Source organism: Rhinoraja longicauda, chromosome 16 (genome assembly GCF_053455715.1).
Source record: "Rhinoraja longicauda isolate Sanriku21f chromosome 16, sRhiLon1.1, whole genome shotgun sequence".
Classification (NCBI taxonomy): domain Eukaryota; kingdom Metazoa; phylum Chordata; class Chondrichthyes; order Rajiformes; family Arhynchobatidae; genus Rhinoraja; species Rhinoraja longicauda.
Genome location: NC_135968.1, coordinates 17900713 through 17927801, shown reverse-complemented (window position 1 = coordinate 17927801; position 27089 = coordinate 17900713). Strand labels below are relative to the sequence as shown.

At 50.1% G+C, this 27089-nt stretch overlaps 1 protein-coding gene across 1 annotated transcript in view; it reads left to right on the top strand.

The window, feature by feature from the left end:
* LOC144600825 (slit homolog 1 protein-like) overlaps window positions 1–27089 on the top strand; it is a 114023-nt gene that overhangs the window by 64874 nt on the left and 22060 nt on the right. Inside the window, exons 13-24 of the mRNA XM_078412716.1 lie at window positions 1452–1595; window positions 2309–2472; window positions 4535–4558; window positions 6142–6286; window positions 7713–7787; window positions 11193–11336; window positions 14794–14937; window positions 19868–20034; window positions 20970–21102; window positions 24100–24168; window positions 26526–26597; window positions 26978–27049. Of these exons, the coding sequence (XP_078268842.1) occupies window positions 1452–1595; window positions 2309–2472; window positions 4535–4558; window positions 6142–6286; window positions 7713–7787; window positions 11193–11336; window positions 14794–14937; window positions 19868–20034; window positions 20970–21102; window positions 24100–24168; window positions 26526–26597; window positions 26978–27049 (1353 nt within the window). The remainder of the gene's footprint in view (window positions 1–1451; window positions 1596–2308; window positions 2473–4534; window positions 4559–6141; window positions 6287–7712; window positions 7788–11192; window positions 11337–14793; window positions 14938–19867; window positions 20035–20969; window positions 21103–24099; window positions 24169–26525; window positions 26598–26977; window positions 27050–27089) is intronic.

Here is a 27089-nt window from a genome sequence, read left to right as displayed (position 1 = left end):
CGCTGCACCGCCATGCTGCCCTTAGGTAATATTACTAAGTAACCTGGGGCGGCACATTGGCGCAGCGGTAGAGTTGCTGCCTTATAGCGCCAGAGATCCGGGTTCGATCCTGACTATGGGTGCTGCCTATACAGAGTTTGTACGCTCCCCCCCGGGACCACGTGGGTTTTCTCCAGGTGCTCCGGTTTCCTCCCACACTCCAAAAACATGCAGATTTGTGGGTTTAATTTCCTTCTGCAAATTGTAAAAATTGTCCCTAGTGTGTAGGATAGTGTTCGTGTACGGGGTGATTGCTGGTCGGCACGGACTCGGCGGGCCGAAGGGCCTGTATCTCTGTAATGTCTGAAGTCTAAACTAACCAGACCATGATAGTATAAAACCAATACTTGTATTGCAACCAACTTGAAGTCCACAGAAGATGGTGGTTCAGTTTACTATTGTCACGTTTACCGAGGTACAGTAATGAGCTTGATGGTGCGTGCAATCCAGTCAGCGAAAAGGCTGCACATGAATACAATGAAGCCATCCACCGTGCACAGATACAGGATAAAGTGAATAATAAAACTGCTCACAATACTCCAGATGCAGTCTGAGTAGTGCCTTATAAAGCCTCAGCTGTACTTCCCTGCTGCCATGCTTTGGCCCGGGTTTGTCATGGTTTGGCCCTGGTTTGTCATGGTTTGGCCCTGGTTTGTCATGGTTTGGCCCGGGTTTGTCATGTTTTGGCCCGGGTTTGTCATGGTTTGGCCCTGGTTTGTCATGGTTTGGCCCTGGTTTGTCATGGTTTGGCCCTGGTTTGTCATGGTTTGGCCCTGGTTTGTCATGGTTTGGCACGGGTTTGTCATGTTTTGGCCCGGGTTTGTCATGGTTTGGCCCTGGTTTGTCATGGTTTGGCCCTGGTTTGTCATGGTTTGGCCCGGGTTTGTCATGGTTTGGCCCTGGTTTGTCATGGTTTGGCCCTGGTTTGTCATGGTTTGGCACGGGTTTGTCATGTTTTGGCCCGGGTTTGTCATGGTTTGGTCCAGGTTTGTCATGGTTTGGCCAGGGTTTGTCATGCTTTGGCCAGTTTGTCACGGTTTGGCCCGGGTTTGTCACAGCTTGGCCCGGGTTTGTCCTGGTTTGGCCCGGGTTTGTCACGCTTTGGTCCAGGTTTGTCACGGTTTGGCCCGGGTTTATCACGGTTTGGCCCGGATTTGTCATGCTTTGGCCCGGGTTGTCATGCTTTGGCCCGGGTTTGTCATGCTTTGGCCTGGGTTTGTCATGGTTTGGCCCGGATTTGTCATGGTTTGGCCCGGGTTTGTCATGCTTTGGCCCGGGTTTGTCATGGTTTGGCCCGGGTTTGTCATGCTTTGGCCCGGGTTTGGTCATGGTTTGGCCTGGGTTTGTCACGGTTTGGCCCGGGTTTGTCATGGTTTGGCCCAGTTGATGGCGTCGCCTCCTTTGCTCTCTAGGCTGCTGAACGCAAACAAGATCAACTGCATCCGGGCGGACACCTTCCAGGACCTCCAGAACCTCAGTCTCCTCTCGTTGTATGACAACAAGATCCAGACGCTGGCCAAAGGCACCTTCAACTCTCTCCGCGGTATCCAGACACTGTAAGTACATCGTCACCATTCACACCTCTGGCATCCAGCCCCATCAGACCTGTCTCACACCTCGTAGAAACGAAGGGCGGCACGGTGGCGCAGCGGTAGAGCTGCGGTTGTACAGCGCAAGAGACCCCGGTTCGATCCTGATCTCGGGTGCTGTCTGCACGGAGTTTGTACGTTCTCCCTGTGATCACGTGGGTTTTCTCCGGGTGCTCCGGTTTCCTCCCACATCCCAAAGACATTCCCAAAGAACCTACACTAACCAATTTGTAGGTTAATTGGCTTCAGTAAAATTGTGTACGGGGTGTGGACTGGGTGGGCCAGAGGGCCTGTTTCTGTGCTATATGTCTAAAGTCTAAAGTCTAACTGCACATGCTGGTTTACGAAAAAATATAGTAGAAGATTGTAGAAATAAGGAGATGCAAATCTGGTTTACAAAAAAAGTGCTGAAAGATTTTTTTTAAATAGGAATAATTTAATAGGGACCTGGTGGGTATATGGAAAGAGCTGCTGGAGAATGTAGTTGATGCAGGTACTATCACAACGTTTAAGAGACATTTGGACAGGTACGTGTGTAGGATAGGTTTGGAGGGATATGGGCCTAATGCAAGCAAGTGGGATGAATGTAGATGGGATGTTGGTCAGCGTGGGCCAGTTGGGCTGAAGGGCCTGTTTCCAAGCTGCATGACTCTATCACTCTCTCTCTATCACTCTCCAAGGCACCTGGCCCAGAACCCCTTCATCTGTGACTGCCACCTCAAGTGGCTTGCCGACTATCTGCGCTCTAACCCCATCGAGACCAGCGGGGCGCGGTGTGCCAGCCCGCGGCGTCTTGCCAACAAGAGGATCGGGCAGATCAAGAGCAAGAAGTTCCGCTGCTCAGGTACTGAGGGCGCAAGGGCGGCACGGTGGCGCAGCGGGTAGGCCTGCTGCCTCACGGAGCCAGAGACACAGGCTCAATCCTGACCTCGGGTGCTGTACGTGTGTGTGTGTATGTGTGTGTGTGTATGTGTGTGTGTGTGTGCGTGTGTGTGGAGTTTGCACGTTCTCCCTGTAACCGCATGGGTTTTCTCCGGGTGCTCCGGTTTCCATCCGCATTCCAAAGACGTACAGGTTTGTAGGTTAATTGGCTTCTGTAATTTGCCCCTAGTGTCTAGGATGCAAAAGTGGGATAAAATGGAACTCGTGAGCGGGTGATCAATGGTTGACATGGACCTGGTGGGCTGAAGGGACTGTTTTCATGCAGTATCTCCAGACTCCTAGCGGAGTGAGGGGGTATGGGGAGAAGGCAGGAACGGGGTACTGATTGAGAGTGATCAGCCATGATCGCATTGAATGGCGGTGCTGGCTCGAAGGGCTGAATGGCCTCCTCCTGCACCTATTGTCTATTGTCTATTGACTCCAAAGTGCTGAGATGAATCTCGGGGAGGCAAGGGAGTGTCTGGGTCCATTGGAACCTCAAACCCATGGAATGGTCCCTCAGAAAGACCATAAAGCTTAGGAGCGGAATTACACCACATAGCCCATCGAGTCTGCTCCACCATTCATTCATGGCTGATCTATTTTTCCCTCTCATCCTCATTCTCCTGCCTTCTCCCCGTAACCCTTGACACCCTTACCAATCAGGAAGCTATCAATCTCTGCTTTACAAATACCCAATGACTTGGCCTCCAGTGCCGTCTGTGGCAGTGAATTCCACAGATTCACCACCATCTGGCTAAAGAAATTCCTCCTCGTCTCCTTTCTAAAGGTACGTCCTTTTATTCTGAGGCTGTGCCCTCTGGTCCTAGACTCTCCCACTAGTGGAAACATCCTCTCCACATCACTCTCTCCGGGCCTAGGAAGGGACAAAGGATGTTAGCTCCGGATTAATCCAAGATGCAATCGGGATAGTTCCCAGACTTTGGATCCATTCAACCTTTTGTGTTTTTGTTCAACCGTTTGCCAAACATGTCTATGCCCTGAGACTAATGCAGAAATAATCTGAGAAATATCTAAATGTAGCTCTGGAAACAACTTTCAGGTTTAGGTTTAGGTTTATTATAGTCACCCGTACAGTGAAAAGCTTTGTTTTGCATGCTAACCAATCAATTCAGATAATACTATCCATCAATACAATGAAGACAAACTCAAGTATACTACATAGGGAAAAGGGGAAAATACAGAGTGCAGAATATAGTTCTCAGCATTGTAGCGCATCAGTTCCGGAGACAAATAGACAATAGACAATAAGTGCAGGAGGAGGCCATTCAGCCCTTCGAGCCAGGACCACCATTCAATGTGATCATGGCTGATCATTCTCAATCAGTACCCCGTTCCTGCCTTCTCCCCATACCCCCTGACTCCGCTATCCTTAAGAGCTCGATCTAGCTCTCTCTTGAATGCATTCAGAGAATTGGCCTCCACTGCTTTCTGAGGCAGTGAATTCCACAGATTTACAACTCTCTGACTTAAAATCCAATGTCTGCAATGGGGTCGAGCTGAATCGAACAGTACCCTGGCTCATGGAAGGACCGTTCAGAAGCCTGATCACAGAGGGGAAGACGCTGTTCCTGTGTCTGGTGGTGCGCGCTTACAAGCTTCTGTACCTTCTGCCAGACGGCAGTGGGGTGAAGAAGTAATTACCTGGGTGGGACAAGTCTTTGATTATGTTGGCTGCTTTTCCAAGGCAGTGAGGTATACTGTAGATGGAGTCAATGTTGGGAGTCTAGTCTCTGTGATGGGCTGGGCTAAATCCACAACTCTCTGCAATTTCTCGTGGTCTTGCTCAAAGCTGTTCCCAAACTAAGCTGCGATACAACCCGACGGTATGCTCTTTATGGTGTATCTGTAGACCCTAGCTCCTGTCAGCCCTTTGGCTGAGAGTATTATCTCTGATGAAGCACTGTCGCGGTACCTTGGTGCGCAGTTCTTGTATAACGTTTCTCTGTCCTTTCTCCCCATAGCGAAAGAACAGTATTCCATCCCAGGTAAGATCTCTGCTCTGTTGTGATATGGTAGGGACTACTTTGTTGTATCCCAAGGACTACTTTGTTTGCCTGTGTAGTAACATGTATATAAAGTAATGATGTGATTAGGTGGCCACTCTGGTTCCAGGTGGCCACGGAATAAACAGCCTGGAGTTGAGCTCCAGCATTGTAACCTTTTACACACGTGTACTTGTGGTCCGTCCAGAGTCACAACAAAGGTACAACAGGTACCGGACCACGAAGTACAACATGCTCGACACTAGTCCAGGTGTGGCATTGTTACAAGCTCCAGGCGGCGCAGCGGTAGAGCTGCTGTCTCGCAGCGCCAGAGACCCGGGTTTTCGATCCTGACCCCGGGCGCTGTCTGTACGGAGTTTGTACCTTCTCCTCGTGACCGCGTGGGTTTTCCCCGGGTGCTCCGGTTTCCTCCCACACACCAAAGACGTGCAGGTTTGTAGGTTCATTGGTTTGTAGGTTAATTGTAAATTGTCCCTCGTGTGTGGGACAGTGCTCGTGCAGGGGGTGAACGCTGGTCGGTGTAGACTTGGTGGGCCACACTTGGTGTTTCTGCACTGTATCTGCAAACTAAACTAAACAAGTAATGCTTTCTAAATTTGGTTGGTGTGTGAGAATGATGTTCTCAGAGACAAATGTATCTTTCCGCCTACTTCTTCAATACTGGATGTACTTATAAAGGAGGAAACAGATTTCCGTCGCTTCACTCTGTATCTAACCCGTGCTGTCCCTGCCCTGGGAGTGTGTGATGGGACAGTGTAGAGGGAGCTTCACTCTGTATCTAACCCGTGTTGTCCCTGCCCTGGGAGTGGGTGATGGGACAGTGTAGAGGGAGCTTCGCTCCATATCTAACCCGGGGCAGAGTAAATATGTCCACGTCCTCCACAGATTCTGCCTCAACTGCTAAATTCTTCTTGTTTTTTGCTTTTTTTAAATGTTGCCCACTGTGTGGAAACATCGAAGCCTAGTGGGCACAACTTTAAGGTGAGAGGGTGAAAGTTTAAAGGGGGTGTGTGAGGCACGTTTTTTTTATCCAGAGGATGGTGGGAGCCTGGAACGCTGCCGGGGGTGGTGGTGGAGGTAGATACGATAGTGGTGTTCGAGAGTTTTGGACAGGCACCTGCATCTGCAGGCAAAGGAGGGTTTGGGGCAGCACGGTGGCACAGTGGTAGAGTTGCTGCTTTACAGCGCCAAGGACCTGAGTTCGATCCTGACCACAAGTGCTGTCTGTGCTGAGTTTGTGCGTTCTCCCTGTGACAGCATGGGTTTTCTCCGGGTGCTCTGGTTTCCTCCCACGCTCCAAAGACGTGCGGGTTTGTAGGTTAATCGTCTATAGTAAGTTGTCCCTAGTGCGTAGGATAGTGCTAGTGTACGGGTGGATCGCTGGTAGGCCCGGACTAGGTGGGCCGAAGGGCCTGTTTCCGTGCTGAATCTCTAAAGCCTAAAGCAAAATCGAAAGGATCATGATTATTTTCACTTGGAATCATGTTCGGCACGGACATTGTGGGCCAAAGGGCCTGCACCTGGTCTGAACTGTTCTTTGTTTCTATGTTCATGTATTTCGGCAGGGACGGTGGACCAGAGACTGGGGAGTGAGTGTAACAGGGACATGGTCTGTCCTCCAAAGTGCCGATGTGAGTCTAACGTGGTGGACTGCTCCAACCAGAAGCTGACCAAGATCCCGGACTTCATCCCACAGTCAACCATGGAGCTGTGAGTTGACAAAGGGCCGCAGAGACGCCCATCGGTGTAACAGAGAAACCTGCCTCAGAAACGCAGAAGGCTGTGCAGGCCACGTCAGTGGATGTTTGTACGGCAGAGATAGATAGATTCTTGATAAGTAGTGCAGGTGTCAGAGGTAATGGGGAGAAGGCAAGATAATGGGATTTGGAGGGAGAGATAGATCAGCCGTGATTGAATGGCGGAGTAGACTTGATGGGCCGAATGGCCTTATTCTACTCCTACCACTAATGACCTTATGGCCTCTCTCCTTCTCTGAGTACCACACAGTGCCCGATAGCAAATAGTTGGAGTAGTTTAGACAACTTGGGGCGTCACAGAGACGCAGTGGGCAGATCCATTGCCTCGCAGCACCAGAGACCCGGGTTCTATCCTGATCGCAAGTGCTGTCTGTACGGTGTTTGTACATTCTCCCTGTGCCTGCGTGGGTTTCCTCCGGTTTCAATGGACAATAGACAATAGGGGCAGGAGAAGGCCATTCGGCCCTTCGAGCCAGCACCGCCATTCACCGTGATCATGGCTGATCATCCACAATCAGTACCCCGTTCCTGCCTTCTCCCTTCTCTCATATCCCTTGACTCCGCTATCATCAAGAGCTCTATCTAACTCTCTCTTGAAAGCATCCAGGGAATTGGCCTCCACTGCCTTCTGAGGCAGAGAGTTCCTCCCACACTCCAAAGACGTGCAGGTTATTTGGCTTCTATTAATTGTCCCGCAGTGTGGAGGATAGTGTGAGTGCACAGGGATCGCTGGTTGGCGTGGACTCGGTGGGCCAGCTTCCACGCTGTATCTCTAAACTAAACTAAACTCAGCGGTAGACCTTTACAAACAGTTGTGACCTCGTAGATGCTGCCAGGACATGAAGGCCTGAGCTACCGGGAGAGGTTGGGCAGGCCAGACTTTATTCCTTGGAGTGCAGGAGGCTAAGGGGTGATCTTATAGAGGTGTCCAAAATCATAGGGAGAATTGATAGGGTAAGTGCACGGTCATTATCCAGGGGTAGGGGAATCAAGAACTACAGGTTTGTAGGTTAATTGTCTTGGTATAAGAGTAAATCGTCCCTAATGTGTGTAGAATAATGTGCGGCAATCGCTGGTCAGTGCGGACTCGGTGGGCCGAAGGGCCTGTTTCCGCGCTGTATCTCTAAACTAAACTAAACTAAAGTAGACAACGTAGGTTTAAGGTGAGAGGGTAAATAAATATAATCAAGCTAAACTCAAGTACAATCGGTAGAACGAAAGGAAAGATACAGAGTGCAGGATATATTTCTCAGCATTGTAGCGCATCAGTTCCAGAGTCCAATGTCTGCAATGGTGTCGAGATGAATCAGACGGTACCCCGAGCTTATGGAACAGTATTGCCCCTGCTTGTAACACTACGATGATTTCTCGTTCCACAGACGACTGATCAACAACGACATTACGCTTTTGGAATCCACCGGCCTGTTTCAGAAACTTCCTCAGTTGAGAAAAATGTGAGTGAATGTTTCTCCCTCTCCATCCTTCAGTTCTTCCACCCACCTCTCTCCGGAGACGCTGCCTCTCACCGTTCAATGCTTCAATGGTTCTTTATTGTCAGTGGAATGATTTTTCTGCACACAGATCAGTGAGATTATTGCCACACGTAAATCCAATCTCCGCTTTAAATACAGAACGCAGAGAAACAGCCCACTGAGTCCATCTGCAAGAGTGGCCAGGTTTTGCCGCCATTTTCACAGTCCCAGCTGTAGTTGGCCATAAAGGCCCGTTACAGCCGTCACCTCCGTCCGGATCGTCCCGCGAACCGTCGTCCCTCTCCTCGCCCGGCCACCTCCAGCCTTCGTGCCCTGGGGCGCCTCCCACTGCCGACCTTGAGGGCACGGAGGGTAAAGCAACCCTGGTTCCTTCTTACAGGCCCTTTGACCAGCGTCCGCCGGTGATGTCCCCGACTCCCCCCACCCTCTTCTCCGGTTCCCGGTCCACGTGTCGAGCTGCGGCCGGGCTCGGCGGGTTCCCTCTGCAGGCGGGCTCCCAGTTCCGCAGCGGGCCAGCCAGGCCAGTAAAAGCCTTCTGTAGCCGCTCCCTTCCACAACCAGCCTTTGGAGGGATTTACAGAGCAACAGAAGCGAGAATGAGGTTGGACAAGATAGTGACGTCAAGGGATATGGGGAGAAGGCAGGAACGGGTACTGATTGGGGATGATCAGCCATGATCACGGTGAATGGCGGTGCTGGCTCGAAGGGCCGAATGGCCTTCTCCTGCACCTGTTGTCTTTAGACAAGGGTGAACGAGGAGCCCTCGCTTCCAAAGGGTGGGGGAGGAAGAGTGGTGCATTGGTGGCTGAAGGGTACAGGTTGAAGCAGGTGGGGGAAAGAGGAGGTGAAGGAACATGGATGGCACTGACTGGAAACAGGTTCAGTCAGAATTGGATGATTCCACAGAGAAATGAAATTCCAAGAACTGAAATAATTAGAGTGGATATTTCAGACCTTGGGAATGTGGTTAGATATAAAGTCATAGTCATACAAGAATGGAAACAGACCCTTCGGCCCAACCTGCCCATGCTTACCAACATGTCCCATCTACACTATTCCCACCTGCCTGCCTATGGCCCATATCTCTGTAAACCTATCCTATCCATGTACCCGTCTAAATGTTTTTTAAACGTTGCGATAGTACCTGCCTCAACTACATCCTCCTGCCTCCTACTACCTTGAAGTAAAAGCTTCCGTTCTCAAAGTGGCGCATTTAATAATTGGGTTTTTACCATTTGTAAAATGTGTGCCTGCCCTCAGCCACTTCCTTTGTCACTGTGTGAGTCCTGTAAATATTTTGAGTTTGGATATATTCATGCAATTTGTGTCACAGAAACATGCCCTTGAGGAATTCACAAATTACTACCCCAAAAATATGAGATGTAGACACACATAGCCACAGACACACACATAACCACAGACACACACACACATAACCACACACACACACACACACATACACACACACACACACACACACACACACACACACACACACACATAACCACAGACACATAGCCACACACACACACATAACCACAGACACACACACACACACACACACACACACACACACACACACATACACACACACACACACACACACACACACACACACACACATAACCACACACACACACACACACATAACCACAGACACATAGCCACACACACACACATAACCACAGACACACACACACACACACACACACACACACATAACCACACACACACACACATAGCCACAGACACACACACACACATAACCACACACACACACAACCACACACACACATATAACCACAGACACACACATACATAGCCACAAACGGACACACACATAACTACAGACAGACACACACAAAACCACAGACACACACACATAACCACAGACACACACACATGTAGCCACAGACACACACACATGTAGCCACACACACACACACACACACACACACACACACATAACCACAGACACACACACATAACCACAGACACACACACATGTAGCCATAGACACACACACATGTAGCCATAGACACACACACAGTCACAAACACACACACACACATAGCCACAGACACACACACACAGTCACAAACACACACACACACACACACATAGCCACACACACACACACACAGCCACAGACAGACACACATAACCACATACACACACACAGCCACACACACACACATAGCCACACACACACACACACACACACATAACCACACACACACACACACACACATAACCACACACACACATAACCACAGACACACACATAGCCACAGCCACACACACACACATAACCACAGACACACACACACACACATAGCCACAAACGGACACACACATAACTACAGACACACACACACACATAACCACAGACACACACACACGTAGCCACAGACACACACACACACACACACACACACACACATAGTCACAAACACACACACATAGCCACATATACACACACCCAGCCACAGACAGACACACATAGCCACAGACACACACACACACATAGCCACAGACACACACACATAGCCACACACACACATAGCCACAGACACACACAGACACATAGCCACAGACACACACATAGCCACACACACACACATAGCCACACACACACACATGCACACACATGCAAATATGTGCACAGATAGACACAGACACATATTTCCACACAGACAGAGTGGCATGGACACATGGACACACACACATCGCCACTTGCACTCACATACATGGGGACACACACAGCCTCACACACACACACATACATACACACTCACACATACATACACACTCACTCACATCCCCGCTCACATACACACATAGCCTTACACATACCCTCACACACTCACACACACAAACCCTCACACCCTCACACACACACACACATACACACTCACACACACACACACACACACATACAAACACACCCTCACATCCTCACATACATACACACAAGTACACACCCACACACACAAACACACACGCACACATACACATACACACATACAAACACACCCTCACACAGATACATGTATACACACACACACACACATACACACACGCGCATACACACACACACACAAACACACCCTCACACAGGCACACACACATACACACACACACACACACGCGCGCATACACACACACATACACAAACACACCCTCACACAGACACACACACACACACACACACACACACACACACACACACACACACACACACACACACACACACACACATACACACACACACACACACACACACACACACACACACACACACACACACACACACACACACACTGGGCTGGTACCAAGTTCCAAGCTCCCTGTGTTTGTTGGCAGAAACCTGAGCAACAACAAGATCACGGATATCGAGGACGGCACGTTTGATGGAGCTGCCTCGGTCTCTGAGCTTCACCTGACCGCCAACCAGTTGGACTCCATACGAAGCGGCATGTTCCGGGGCCTGGATGGATTGCGAACTCTGTAAGTGTCAAACCCATCCACGTCACACAGTCTATCCCATCCGCTGTGTGCGACCGACACATAACGTCGCCATCTCCTGGCTCTGTCGCTGGATCTCAGCAGAGGATTTTAATGATCAGAGACACAGCACAGAAACAGGCCTTGCAGCCCACCGAGTCCTCACTGACCAGCGACCAGCGATCATCCCGTACACTTGCACTATCGTACACACTTGGGGTAATTTACGTTTTTTACCCAAGCCAATTAACCTACAAACCCGCACGTCTTTGGAGTGTGGGTGGAAACCAAAGATAAACCCACACGGTCACAGGGAGAATGTACAAACTCCGAACAGACAGTACCCGTAGTCAGGATCAAGCCGGGGTCTCTGGCGCTGTGAGGCAGCAACTCTACCGCTGCGCCACTGTGCCAGCCCCTGCCGTTGGGTGGAGAACCACTCAGAGCTGAATGGAAGTGGAGAGACTTGCAGCGTGATAGTTCACTCAATTGTAGTGGTTCCTTCAATCCATGATGGCAGGTACGCACACGCCTCCATCTATGATTGTGCTTGTGGACAGGAGATGTGACAGGCACATTCCACCATGGCATACATGTTGTATCACCTGCAACCTACGGTAGAAAAGCTCCCCAGCTTCATAAGTTCATTCATAAGTTCATAAGTCATAGGAGCAGAATTAGGCCCATCGAGTCTGGACTACCATTCAATTATGGCTGATCTCGGCAGTGGTGGCCAAGCCATTGGGTATTATTAAATGGAGATTGACAAGTTCTTGATTAGGAAGGGTATCAAAGGTAACAGAAGAATGGGGTTGAGAGGGAAAGATAGACCTGCTATGATAGACTTGATGGGCCAAATGGTTTAATTCTGCTCCTACAACCTTATGACCTTATGGTGTACAAGAGAGGAAAGCAAGGACCCGCAGATGCTGGTTTGTAGATTCTGAGCCTGAAGTAGAGTCCCGACCCAAGACGTCACTTATCCATGTTCTCCATGGATGCTGCCTGATCCGCTGAGTTACTCCAGCACTTTGTGTCTGTTTGAAGTGTATGCAGGAGTGTGATATTGGTCTAGCTTTATTACTGTCACTTGTCACTCAATCAGAGTATTGAGCGTAAAAGTTGGGAGGTTATGTTACAGTTGTACACTGGTGAGGCCACACTTCACTTCATACACCTAACACAGAGTATTGTGTTAAGTTTTGGTCACCCCGTTAGAAGGAAGATGTTGTTAAGCTGGAAAGGGTGCAGAGAAGATTTACAAGGATGTTGCCCGGACACTAGGGGGCCTGAGCTACAGGGAGAGGCTGAGCAGGCTGGGGCTTTATTACCCGAGTGGTACCTTTTTCACACAAAGGGTGGTGGGTGTATGGAACGAGCTGCCGGAGGAGGTAGTTGGTAGCAGGTGCTATAATAACATTGAAAAGACATTTCGGCAGGTACATGGCGAGGAAAGATTTAGAGGGATATGGGCCACAGGTGGGCAAGTGGGACTCGTGGAACCTGGGCAACATTGGTTGGCATGGGTAAGTTGGGCTGAAGGGCCTGTTTCTGTGCTGTAAGACTCTACAACTCTATGTACCGAGTTTTGCGTGCTATCCTGGCATATCATCCCGTACGCATGTGCGACAGGTAGTGCAAAAGGGAATAAACAGAATGGAGAATGCAGTGTTGCAGCTGCAGAGAAAGTGCAGATTGAAAAACAGTTCAAGAGCTGAAACGAGGTAGATTGGAAGATCAGAGCTACATGCCTAGCCTATTTCAAGATACATGCCTAGCCTAGTTCAAGAATCTGATAACAGCAGGGAAGATGCTGTTCTTGAATTTGGCGATAGGTTTTGTATTTTCTGCCCGGCAGGAGAGGGGACAAGGGGGATTGACTGGGGAGTGGATGAATCTATAAAAGTAACGTACACAGCAGTGATTTTTCAAAATCAATTTTTTTTGTCCTGTTGTGTTAGTATTCTTTAAAGGTACCACATGATACAGAGCCTTGACAAGCTATTGATTTTGGGAAATGCAGCTTGAAGCGATATTGGTTGTAGAATCAGAATGGATCTCAGGAAGGGTCAATATGGTAACCTAGTACAGTGTGGGATTCCCCCGGGAACTACTGCTCATTACTACAGATTGTACCACTGTATCTTTGGGGAGAAAGGGAAACTCAGAAGCAAAGAGAGCACAAGACACAAAGCTACACAACGAGAGAGCATTGGATACACAATGTTATTAGTTAGCAGTTGTAAGGCACAAAGTCATCATAGTCTCAATAAAGAGATCTCACACTGAAAGAGAGTTCAGGCGGCACGGTGGAGCAGTGGTGCCTTACAGCGCCAGAGCCCGGGTTCGATCCTGACTACGGGTGCTGTCTGCACGTTCTCCCAATGACCGCGTGAGTTTTCTTCGAGTCCTCCGGTTTCCACCCACATTCCAAAGACGTGCAGTTTTGCAGGTTACTTGACCTCTGTAAATTGGCCCTTCGTGTGTAGGGAGTGGATGAGAACGTTGGACAACCTGGGACTAGTGTGAGTGGATGATCGATGGTTGGCGTGGACTCGGTGGGCCAAAGGGCCTGTTCCCATGCTCTCTCTCTGAACTAAACTAAACTAGATTGTGGAGAGAGAGACACACACACACACACACACACACACACACGCACACACACACACACACGTACACGCACACGCACACGCACACGCTAAAGAGACTGTGTTTGCTTAACAATTTGCTGTACAGATGCTGCCTGCCCGCTGAGTTCCTCCAGAACTTTGTTGTTTTGCCCAGGTTTCTGGCATCTGCAGTTCCCTGTGCCTCTATGTCCCAGCTTGCTCAATAGAAGCTCCACAATAAGATCCACAATAGAGAATAAACATGACAAAGTGCTTAGTTTAGTTTAGCTCATTGTCACGTGTACCAAGGTGCAGGAAAAAGCTTTTTGCTACTTGTGCTTGTTTTCTCATTTCGTTTCTCGATTTGTAATCTCATTTAAACCGATTAGCAAGGGTGTCAAAGGTTACGGGAGGAAGACATGAGAACGGAGTTGGGAGGAAAGATAGATCAGCCGTGATCAGACGTTGGAGCGGACTTGATGGGCCGAATGGCCTAATTCTTCTCCTATGTCTTGTGGTTTTATGGACCCAGTTCTATGTATTTTTCACCCAGAGAGTTGTGAATCTGTGGAATTATCTGCCACAGAAGGCAGTGGAGGCCAATTCACTGGATGTTTTCAAGAGAGAGTTAGATTTAGCTCCTAGGGCTAACGGAATCAAGGGATATGGGGAGAATGCAGGAACGGGGTACTGATTTTGGATGATCAGCCATGATCATATTGAATGGCGGTGCTGGCTCGAAGGGCGGTGTGGCCTACCCCTGCAGCCATTTTCTATGTTTCTATGTGCTTCTACATTGGGTGCTTGTCTCGAGCTGACTGTTCCATCTCTCTCTCCCTCTCTCTCCACAGGATGCTGAGGAACAACCGCATCAGCTGCGTTCACAACGACAGCTTCACGGGGCTGGGCTCGGTCCGCCTCCTCTCCCTCTACGACAACCAGATTGTGACCATCACCCCCGCGGCCTTTGACACCCTGCACTCCCTCTCCACCCTGTGAGTAATCATATCATCATCATATACATACAGCCGGAAACAGGCCTTTTCGGCCCTCCAAGTCCGTGCCGCCCAGTGATCCCCGTACATTAACATTATCCTACACCCACTAGGGACAATTTTTACATTTACCCAGCCAATTAACCTACATACCTGTACGTCTTTGGAGTGTGGGAGGAAACCGAAGATCTCGGAGTAAACCCACGCAGGTCACGGGGAGAACGTACAAACTCCTTACAGTGCAGCACCCGTAGTCAGGATCGAACCTGAGTCTCCGGCGCTGCATTCGCTGTAAAGCAGCAACTCTACCGCTGCGCTACCGTGCCGCCCTACCGTGCATCAGTGATCGGGGGCAGAATCAGGCCATTCAGCTCATCGTCTACTCTGCCAGGGAGATATATCAACAGCCTGCCCACTCCAGTGCAGTGTTGGGACTGATACAACCAACACTTCTGTTGGAAGTCGCAAGAAGCTGCAGTATTGACCCAACCAGATAATCTGTAAAAATCACAGAGTCACAGAGTCACAGTCACAGAGTCATAGAGTCACAGAGTCACAGAGACACAGAGACACAGTCACAGAGACACAGAGACACAGTCACAGAGACACAGTCACAGAGACACAGAGACACAGTCACAGAGACACAGTCACAGTCACAGAGTCACAGTCACAGTCACACAGTCACAGAGTCACAGTCACAGAGACAGTCACACAGTCACAGAGTCACAGAGTCACACAGTCACAGAGTCACAGAGTCACACAGTCACACAGTCACACAGTCACACAGTCACAGAGACAGTCACACAGTCACACAGTCACACAGTCACAGAGACAGTCACACAGTCACACAGTCACACAGTCACAGAGTCACACAGTCACAGAGTCACACAGTCACACAGTCACAGAGTCACAGAGTCACACAGTCACAGTCACACAGTCACAGAGTCACACAGTCACACAGTCACAGTCACAGAGTCACAGAGACAGTCACACAGTCACACAGTCACAGTCACAGTCACAGAGACACAGAGTCACAGTCACAGTCACAGAGACACAGAGTCACAGTCACAGTCACAGAGTCACACAGTCACAGAGTCACAGAGTCACAGAGTCACAGTCACAGTCACAGAGTCACAGAGTCACAGTCACAGTCACAGTCACACAGTCACACAGTCACACAGTCACACAGTCACACAGTCACAGTCACAGAGTCACAGAGTCACAGAGACAGTCACACAGTCACAAAGTCACAGAATCACAGAGTCACATAGTCACAGTCACAGAGTCACAGAGTCACAGTCACACAGTCACACAGTCACAGAGTCACAGAGTCACAGAGCCATAGAGTCACAGTCACAGAGTCACAGAGTCACAGTCACACAGTCACACAGTCACAGAGTCACACAGTCACAGTCACACAGTCACAGAGACACAGGGTCACAGTCACACAATCACAGAGTCACAGAGTCCTGAGTCATAGAGCCACAGAGTCATAATGTCATAGAGTCACAGAGTCACAGCGTTATAGAGCGCAAAAACAGGCCCTTCGGCCCAACTTGCCCACACAGACCAATATGTCTCATCTACACTAGTCCCACCTGCCTGCGTTTAGTTCATTTCCCTCTAAACCTGTCCTATCCATGCACATATCTGAATGTTTGTTAAACATTGTGATATGACTTGCCTCAACTACCTCTTCCGACAGCTCGTTCCATACACCCACCACCCTGGGTCTTACCTGAGCTTACCTGGATCGGGGGTGCTCCAGTACTTCCTGTGCATGAACCACACTTTAGAATTTTGGACCTTTTTTTTGTAAACGGTACTAAAATATGACGACTGTGCATTTTTGGGTTGTGCAAAAGAATTTCACTGTGCTGTGCATAGGCGACAATAAAGAACCATGGGACCCTTGTGTATAAAGCTAGCCCTAGGTTCCTGTTAAATCTTTCCCCCCTCACTGTAAACCTGTATCGTCTGGTACTCGATTCCCCCACTCTGGGTAAAAGACTGTATAAGAAAATAACTGCAGATGCTGGTACAAATCGAAGGTATTTATTCACAAAATGCTGGAGTAACTCAGCAGGTCAGGCAGCATCTCAGGAGAGAAGGAATGGGTGACGTTTCGGGTCGAGACCCTTCTTCAAAAGACTGTGTGCATTCACCCGATCCTGGTGTCGAAACAAGGAACTGCAGATGCTAATAAATACACAAAAGGACCCAAAGTGCTGGAGTAACTCAGCGGGACTGGCAGCATCTCTGGGGAACATGGATAGGTGACGTTTCGGGTTGGGACACTTCTTCGGACTGCAGGTGGGTTTAAGGAAGGATCCCGACCTGAAACGTCACCTATCCTGTTTCTTCAGAGATGCTGCCCGACCTGCTGAGTTACTCCAGCTCCGCGTTATCTTTTTGAGCACCATCGACTCTCTTCTGGAACAGCATGCAGAGAGTCACCATCTTGCTACTTCTGGAAAGTCGATCTACAAGCGTAGTCCATCTACACTGCACGTTGGCCTGGCAAGACCACCAGCATAATCAAGGACCAGTCTCACCCACGGTCACTCCCTCTTCTCCCTTCTCCCATCAGGCATGACGTTCAGATGGGAGAAAACGCACACCTCCAGATTCAGGGACAGTTTCTTCCCAGCTGTTATCAGGCAACTGAACCATTGTATCGCCAACTAGAGAGCTGTCCTGAGCTGCCATCTATCTCATTGGAGACCCTCGCACTATCTTTAATTGGACTTTACTGGACTTTAACTTGCACTAAATGTTATTCCCTTTATCCTCTATCTGTAGACTTGCTTGTAATCATGTATAGGCTCTTCACTGACTAGAGAACACACAACAAAAAAGCTTTCCAATGTACCTCGAAGGTATTTATTTCACAAAATGTTGGAGTAACTCAGCAGGTCGGGCAGCATCTCAGGAGAGAAGGAATGGGCGACGTTTCGGGTCGAGACCCTTCTTCAGACTGATCAAGGGTCTCGACCCGAAACGTCGCCCATTCCTTCTCTCCTGAGATGCTGCCTGACCTGCTGAGTTACTCCAGCATTTTGTGAATCAGTACCTTCGATTTGTACCAGCATCTGCAGTTATTTTCTTACACTTCCACTGTACCTCGGTACAGGTGACAATAAACTGAACTGAACTAATACTAAAGAAGGGGTCGGTCTGGCCCAGAATGTCACCCAGATGATTCATGCATCCAATCTGACGCCGGTACTCGGCACCTGTCCAACAGCTGCCCTGTACATCTCTGACCTCCAGCCCAGTTGTAAAGGAAAGGATTGTTCCCATCTTTACACAGTGAAAATTAATTAATCTCTGACCAGACCACATCTGTGCAATTCCGGTATTCTGTTACTGGGAATGTTATTAGGTCGCCGGGAGAGAGGGAAGGCCAGTGGCCATTGGGCAGAATACAAAAATGGAATGATTACAGGCAGAATTAAACAGAGCCATACAGTCTTTAGAGTTTAGAAACCGTCTTTGTAGTGTGGGAGGAAACCGGAGCACCCGGCGAAAAACCATGCGATCACAGGGAGAAAGTACAAACTCTGTACAGACAGCACCCGTAGTCAGGGTCGAACCCGGGTCTCCGGCGCTGTTAGGCAGCAACTCTACCGCTGCACCATCGTGCCATCCCTAACAGCATCCACTACAGCACAAAAACAGGCCCTTCGGCCCATCTTTCCCACGCCGAGCAATATGCCCCATCTACGCTACTCGTTCCTACCCATGTTTGGCATATATCCCTGTAAACCTTTCCTATCCATGTATCCGTCCAAATGTCTTTTAAATAGACAATAGACAATAGACAATAGGTGCAGGAGGAGGCCATTCGGCCCTTCGAGCCAGCACCGCCATTCAATGTGATCATGGCTGATCATTCTCAATCAGTACCCCGTTCCTGCCTTCTCCCCATACCCCCTGACTCCGCTATCCTTAAGATGTTATTATAGTTCCTCCCTCGACTACCTCCTCTGGCAGCTCGTTCCATACACCTACCACCCTGCTGTCTGAAAACGGTGACCCTCAGGTTCGAACTAAATCTATCCCCCTCACCTTAAATTTCTACTCTCCAAACAAAACTTTCCCGAGAGTTGATTGGAAAAGTCTTTTTGGCCACAGTACAGGGTCACCTCAGGTTCCTGGTAAAGAGTGCAACAGTGGGGCAGCGGGTAGAGCTGCTGTCTCACGGCGTCAGAGACCCGGGTTCAATCCTGACCTCAGGTGTCGTGTGTGTGTTGGCCGTTTGGTTTCCTCCCACATCCCATAGACGTGCGGGTTTGTAGGTTAATTGGCCCTCCGTAAATTGTCCCGAGTGTGTACGGAGTGGATGAGAAACTGGGATAACGTAGAACTGGTGGGAATGGGAGATCAGTGGCTGTCCAGCACTCGATGGGCCAAAGGGCCAGTCTCTGTGCTGCATCACTAAAGGAAACTGAATGTACACAAACAATAATGAACGCACACACAGACCACCTCTCTCCCCACACACATACACACGCATGTGCACATGTACACACACATGTAATGCACAAATTTGCACATCCACACACATGCTCATACCACTCACCTGCATGCAGATACACACACACACACATGTACACACACACACACACACACACACACACACACACACACACACACACACACACACACACACATACATACACATGCATACATGCACATACACGATTATGTGCAGGATCTCATACACACATATTATGCACAAATTCATACATCCATACACATGCTTGTACTACACACATGCACACACACACGGATATGTGCAGGTTCACGCACGCATGAGTCAGGCATGAATGAACACCCTGTGACTGTGCTGTGGGTGGGTGGGTGGGTGGTGGGTGAGTGAGGTGCTGCCCGATGGTGATGCATTGTTCTGCTCCACTGCTTGCAGCAACCTCCTGGCCAACTGGTTGAACTGCGACTGCCAGCTGGCGTGGCTGGCGGAGTGGCTGCGGCAGCGCAAGGTGGTGAGCGGTAACCCGCGGTGCCAGCGGCCCGACTTCCTCCGCGAGATCCCACTGCAGGACGTGGCCAGCCAGGACTTCCGCTGCGGGGAAGGTAACGCACACACACGCACCCACACACGTGTTCACACACACACACCGGCACGCGTGTTGAATGACACACATACGCACCCACATACGTGTTCACACACACACGCACCCACACACGTGTTCACACACACCGGCACACGTGTTGAATGATACACACACGCACCCACACACGTGTTCACACACACACACACCGGCACACGTGTTGAATGACACACACGCGCACCCACACACGTGTTGACACACACGCGCACCGACACACGTGTTGATGCACACACACCAACACACGTGTTCACACACACACACACACACACACACACACACACACACACACACACACAAACACACATGTTGACACATACACACGCACAAGCACTGACATATGTGTTGACACACATACGCACTGACACGCGTGTTGACACACACACACCGACACACATGTTGATACACACCGACACATGTATTTACACACACGTTGACACACATACACTGACACACGTGTTGAGACATACACCTACACATGCCAACACATGTGTTGACACACGTGCTCATACACACGCTCACACACATGCTCACATATACATGCATAGACGCACTCATACACATACATACACTCACACATACGTGCACACACACCCTACACACATGCAAACACATACGCGCATGCATGTCAACATACATGCTTACACTGCCACATGCTCACACACACACACACACACACTCACACACACACACACACACACACACATCAACACACACACACACCCACCCACTGACCCAACGAGACACACACACACACACACACACACACACACACACACACTGAGACAGCACAGTTTAGATACAGAGTGAGGCTCCCTCTACACCCACTCCTAGGGCAGGGAGGGTAGGATTAGAGACTGTGAGCTGTGATGACGTTGTGTTTTGGACCTGTTGCTGCAGGTATGGAGGAGAATGGATGTGTGGCACGTGCCCAGTGCCCAGCTGAATGTACCTGCCTGGAGTCTGTGGTGCGATGTAGCAATAAACATCTCACGTCTCTGCCCAGGGGCATCCCGAGGAACGTGACCGAGCTGTGAGTTTGAGTTCACTTTATTGTCACGTGTACCGACGTGCAGTGAAAAGCTTTTGTTGCATGCTATCCATAGTGGAAAGACTACACATGCGTACAATCGAGCCGTCCACTGCATACAGGTACAGGATAAAGGGAATAACGTGAATAACGTTTAGTGCAAGGTAAAGTCCAGTGACGATAGTCAAAGATAGTCCGAGCGTCTCCAATGAGGTTCATAGTAGTTCAGGACTGCTCGCCAGTTGTGATAGGATGCTTCAGTTGCCTGATGACAGCTGGGAAGAAATTGTCCATCAAGTCTAGTCAAGTCAAGTTTATTTGTCACATACACATACAAGATGTGCAGTGAAATGAAAGTGGCAATGGCTGCGGATTGTGCACAAAATTACAATGAATCCATGAATCTGGAGGGGTGCATTTTCACACTTCTATACCTTTTGTGGTATGGGAGAGGGGAGAAGAGGGAGTGGCCAGGGTACAACTCGTCCTTGATCATGCTGGTGGCCTTGCCGAGGCAGCGTGAGGTGTAAATGGAGTCAATGGAAGGGAGGTTGGTTTGTGTGATGGTCTGGGCTGCAGAGACAGAGTGACGGTATCGGACAGCTCCGGTCACCTGTCCTGCATCCTCACTGTGTTAGATCACTGGTAGAGCAGGTGGTAGAGCCGTTGCCTCACAGCGCCAGTGACCAGGGTTCGATTCCGACCTGGGATTAAGTCACAGCTTAAGGATAAGGGGGAAGTCTTTTAGGACCGAGATGAGAAAACATTTCTTCACACAGAGAGTGGTGAGTCTGTGGAATTCTCTGCCACAGAAGGTAGTTGAGGCCAGTTCATTGGCTATATTTAAGAGGGAGTTAGATGTGGCCCTTTTTGCTAAAGGGATCAGGGGGTATGGAGAGAAGGCAGGTACAGGCTACTGTGCTGGATGATCAGCCATGATCATATTGAATGGCGGTGCAGGCTCGAAGGGCCGAATGGCCTACTCCTGCACCTATTTTCTATGTTTCTATGTTTCTATGACCTCGGGTGCTGTCTGTGTGTGTGTGGAGTTTGTACGTTCTCCCCGTGACCGCGTGGGTTTTCTCCAGGTGCTCTGGTTTCCTCCCACATCCCAAAGACGTGCGGGTTTGGAGGTTCATTGGCCCTCTGTAAATTGCCCCCTGAGTGTAGGGAGTGGATGGAGAAAGTGGGATAACATAGAATTAGTTTAGTTTTAAATAGTTTAGTCTAGTTTAGTTTAGTTTGGTTTAGAAATATAACATGGAAACAAGCAGTTGGACCCACTGAGTCCGCTCCGACCAGCAAGCACCCATTCACACACTAGGGACAATTTACAGAAACCAATTAACCTACAAACCCACACGTCTTTGGAATCTGGGAGGAAACCCAAGCACCCAGAGGAAACCCACGCAGTCACAGGGAGAACGGGCAAACTCCGTACAGGGGGCACCCGAGGTCAGGATCGAACCCGGGTCCCTGGCGCTGTGAGGCAGCAGCTCTACCACTGCGCCACCCTGTGGCGATAGTCGGCGTGGACTCAGGGGGCCGAGTGGCCTGTTTCCATGCTGTATGTCTAAACTGAACTGAGCTAAATATTCACAGTAATCAGACAGTCCATTCCCAGGGATACATTCACCGTGCCGGCAGTGTCAGGGACCCAGGGATACATTCACCGTGCCGGCAGTGTCAGGGACCCAGGGATACATTCACCGTGCCGGTAGTGTCAGGGACCAGGGGGAGCAGAGCAGAGAAAGGAAACAGATGAACAAGAGGAGAGAGCGAAGCAGGGATTTAACCAAGCCCTAAGCTCCTTAGCGGATTAGTGTTAAGTCTTCTTTACTGACACTCCAGTGAACTCCGAGACTGGTTTACAACATCGAACTGCAGAATAATAGCAGGTTAAGGACATGGGTAGTGGCTGGAGGGGGTTAGAGATACGGAGGGTGTAGGGGGTGGGGGGGGGGGGGTTAGAGATATTGAGGGGTGTAGGGGGCTGGAGGGGGTAGAGATATGGAGGGGTGTAGGGGGTTAGAGATATGGAGGGGTGTAGGGGCTGGAGGGGGTAGAGATATGGAGGGGTGTAGGGGCTGGGGGGGGGTTAGAGATATGGAGGGGTGTAGGGGCTGGGGGGGGGTTAGAGATATGGAGGGGTGTAGGGGGTGGAGGGGGTTACAGAGACCGCGGGGGTGTAGGGGGTGGAGGGGGTAGAGATATGGAGGGGTGTAGGGGGTGGAGGGGGGGGGTTACAGAGACAGGGAGAGGTGTAGGGGGTGGAGGGGTTAGAGATATGGAGGGGTGTAGGGGGTGGAGGGGGTAGAGATATGGAGGGGTGTAGGGGGTGGAGGGGGTAGAGATATGGAGGGGTGTAGGGGGTGGAGGGGGTAGAGATATGGAGGGGTGTAGGGGGTGGAGGGGGTTAGAGATATGGAGGGGTGTAGGGGGTGGAGGGGGGGGTTACAGAGACAGGGAGAGGTGTAGGGGGTGGAGGGGTTAGAGATATGGAGGGGTGTAGGGGGTGGAGGGGGGGGGGTTACAGAGACAGGGAGAGGTGTAGGGGGTGGAGGGGTTAGAGATATGGAGGGATGTAGGGGGTGGAGGGGGTTACAGATATATGGAGGGGTGGAGGGGGTGGAGGGGTTAGAGATATGGAGGGGGTAGGGGCTGGAGGGGTAGAGATATGGAGGGGTGGAGGGGGGGGGGGGTTAGAGATATGGAGGGGTGTAGGGGTGGAGGGGTTAGAGACGGGGAGGGGTGGAGGGGGTGGAGAAGAAGATAAAACTGATGAACCTTTTGTAACTTTGTCGGTGCCAGAAACGTGGCGACTCGTGTGTACTGCCTGGGTGAGGTCTGTGTATGATTTTACCGGGCCGTATGCTAAACACTTCACTGTACCTCAGTACACGTGACAATCATTGGATCATCTTCATCATCATCTCTGTAACTCAATGTCGCTTCCTTCGTGAACTCCGCCGGCATTCACTCGTCCCTTTCCCTCCTCAGGTACCTGGATGGCAACCAGTTCGGTGCAGTTCCCAGTGAACTCTACACCTTTAAGCATCTCCAGCTTGTGTAGGTATCTGGGTGGGACCAGGTGGGTGGGGGAGGGTGGGTTGGAGAGAGTCGCTGCAGCCAAAGGGGGTGGTAAAGAATCGAATCGATTCGTACTGGTTAGTTTAGTTCAGTTTAGTTTATCGCCGTGCGTACCGACGTACAGCGAGAAGCCATTTTGTTGCGTGCTTTCCAGTCAGCAGAAGGACCCTGCATGATTACAATCATGCCGTACAGAAGATAGACACAGAGTGCTGGTGCGACTCAGCGGGTCAGGCAGCACCCCTGGAGAACATGGGCGGGTGACATTTTGTGTTGGGAACCCGCTTCAGACTTTGTGTCCATCTTCAGTGTAAACCAGCATCTGCGGCTCCTTTCTACACAGCGTGCAGATACAGGATAATGGGAATAACACTTGGCGCACGGTAAACCCCAGTAAAGTCCGATTAAAAGATAGTCCAAGGGTCTCCAACGAGGCAGATGGAAGGTCAGGACCCTTCTGCGGTTGGTGAGAGAATGGTTCAGTTGCCTGATAACGACTAGAAAGAAACTGTCCCTGAATCTTGAGAAATGCAAATGGGAAGAAACGGACCCATTTTACTGCTACCCCTTCACCTTCCCAGAAACCCAAAGGCCATGATATTGTGATTGTGAGATGAATGTCCATGAGGTTTAACACTTGAGGAGCGTTCAATGGCTCTGGGCCTGTAGTCAATAGACAATAGACAATAGGTGCAGGAGTAGGCCATTCAGCCCTTCGAGCCAGCACCGCCATTCAATGCGATCATGGCTGATCACTCTCAATCAGTACCCCGTTCCTGCCTTCTCCCCATACCCCCTCACTCCGCTATCCTTAAGAGCTCTATCCAGCTCTCTCTTGAAAGCATCCAACGAACTGGCCTCCACTGCCTTCTGAGGCAGAGAATTCCACACCTTCACCACTCTCTGACTGAAAAAGTTCTTCCTCATCTCCGTTCTAAATGGCCTACCCCTTATTCTTAAACTGTGGCCCCTTGTTCTGGACTCCCCCAACATTGGGAACATGTTTCCTGCCTCTAATGTGTCCAATCCCCTAATTATCTTATATGTTTCAATAAGATCCCCCCTCATCCTTCTAAATTCCAGTGTATACAAGCCCAATCGCTCCAGCCTTTCAACATACGACAGTCCCGCCATTCCGGGAATCAACCTAGTGAACCTACGCTGCACGCCCTCCATAGAAAGAATATCCTTCCTCAAATTTGGAGACCAAAACTGCACACAGTACTCCAGGTGCGGTCTCACCAGGGCCCGGTACAACTGTAGAAGGACCTCTTTGCTCCTATACTCAACTCCTCTTGTTACGAAGGCGCTGGAGTTTAGAAGGATGAGGGGGGACCTCATTGAAACCCACCAGATAATGAAAGGCCTGGGTGGAGTGGATGTGGAGAGGATGTTTCCAGTAGTGGGAGAGTCTAGGACCAGAGAGAGCAGCCTCAGAATAAAAGAACGTACCTTCGAAACAGAGATGAAGAGGGATTTCTTCAGCTAGAGGGTGGTGAATCTGTGGAATTCATTGGCACAGACAGAGGTGTAGGCCAAGTCATTGGGTATTTTTAAGGCGGAGATTGGTAGGTTCTTGATTAGGATGGGTGCCAAGGGTTAGGATGGGTGCCAAGGGTTAGGATGGGTGCCAAGGGTTAGGATGGGTGCCAAGGGTTAGGATGGGTGCCAAGGGTTAGGATGGGTGCCAAGGGTTAGGATGGGTGCCAAGGGTTAGGATGGGTGCCAAGGGTTAGGATGGGTGCCAAGGGTTAGGATGGGTGCCAAGGGTTAGGATGGGTGCCAAGGGTTAGGATGGGTGCCAAGGGTTAGGATGGGTGCCAAGGGTTAGGATGGGTGCCAAGGGTTATGGAGAGGAAACAGAAGAATGGGGTTGAGAGGGAGAGATAGATCAGCCATGATTGAATGGCGGACTAGATTCGATGGGCCGAATGGCCTAATTTTGCTCATATGTCTGAAGGTCTTTTGAGACAATATTAGCTCCCTGGTAGATCCAATGGAAACAAAGAGCAGCAGTTCCTAGACCAAGAGTTTGGGCAGGAGGTGAATTGGGATCTCTAAGGTCTAACCCAAATGAACCTTGAGAGACTGGAGGCACAGATAACTGCAGATGCTGGAATCTTGAGCTAAACACAAAGTGCTGGAGTAACTCAGCAGCTGTGGAGAACATGGATGGGTGACGTTTCGGGTGGTGACGCTTCCTCGGTCTTCTCCCGAGATGCTGCCTGACCCGTAGAGTTACTCCAGCACATTGTGTCTCTCCATGGTAAACCAGCATCATCTACCCAATCGTGGCCTCCCATCAGACGCTGATCCTCCTGTTCTTCCACCACCAGGGACATGAGCAACAATCAGATCAGCTCGTTGACCAACATGTCTTTCATCAACATGAGCCAGCTGACCACACTGTAAGTAGCCGGCGTTCCTGCCTACGCGTGCGGACACCACACCAACAACTGTCATGTCTTCCAGAGCGTACCAGCAAATATGTATCTGGATATCACTGTGTATCACAATGGTGCAGCGGGTGGAGAAGATAGGCTGCCTCTCGGCGCCAGAGACCTGGGTTCAATCCTGACTATGGGTGTTGTCCCAGCTTCGACAAGGCTGGTCCAGGACCAGTTGCCGGGATCAATGGTTTTGATGGTCAGCATGGACTCGGTGGGCCGAAGGGCCTGTTTTCTTTGCTGCACGATTCTGCGAAAGTTACAAAGTGAACCTAAACTCCTGTTTTATTTTCCAGCCAACTAACTGTTGATTTTGTTTCTTCCTTGGAACCTTTCACCAGGATCCTCAGTTACAATTCCTTGCGATGTATCCCAGCATCGGCATTCCAAGGCCTCCGCTCTCTCCGGCTCCTGTAAGTCCACCACGGCTTCACACACACTACCTCTACAATG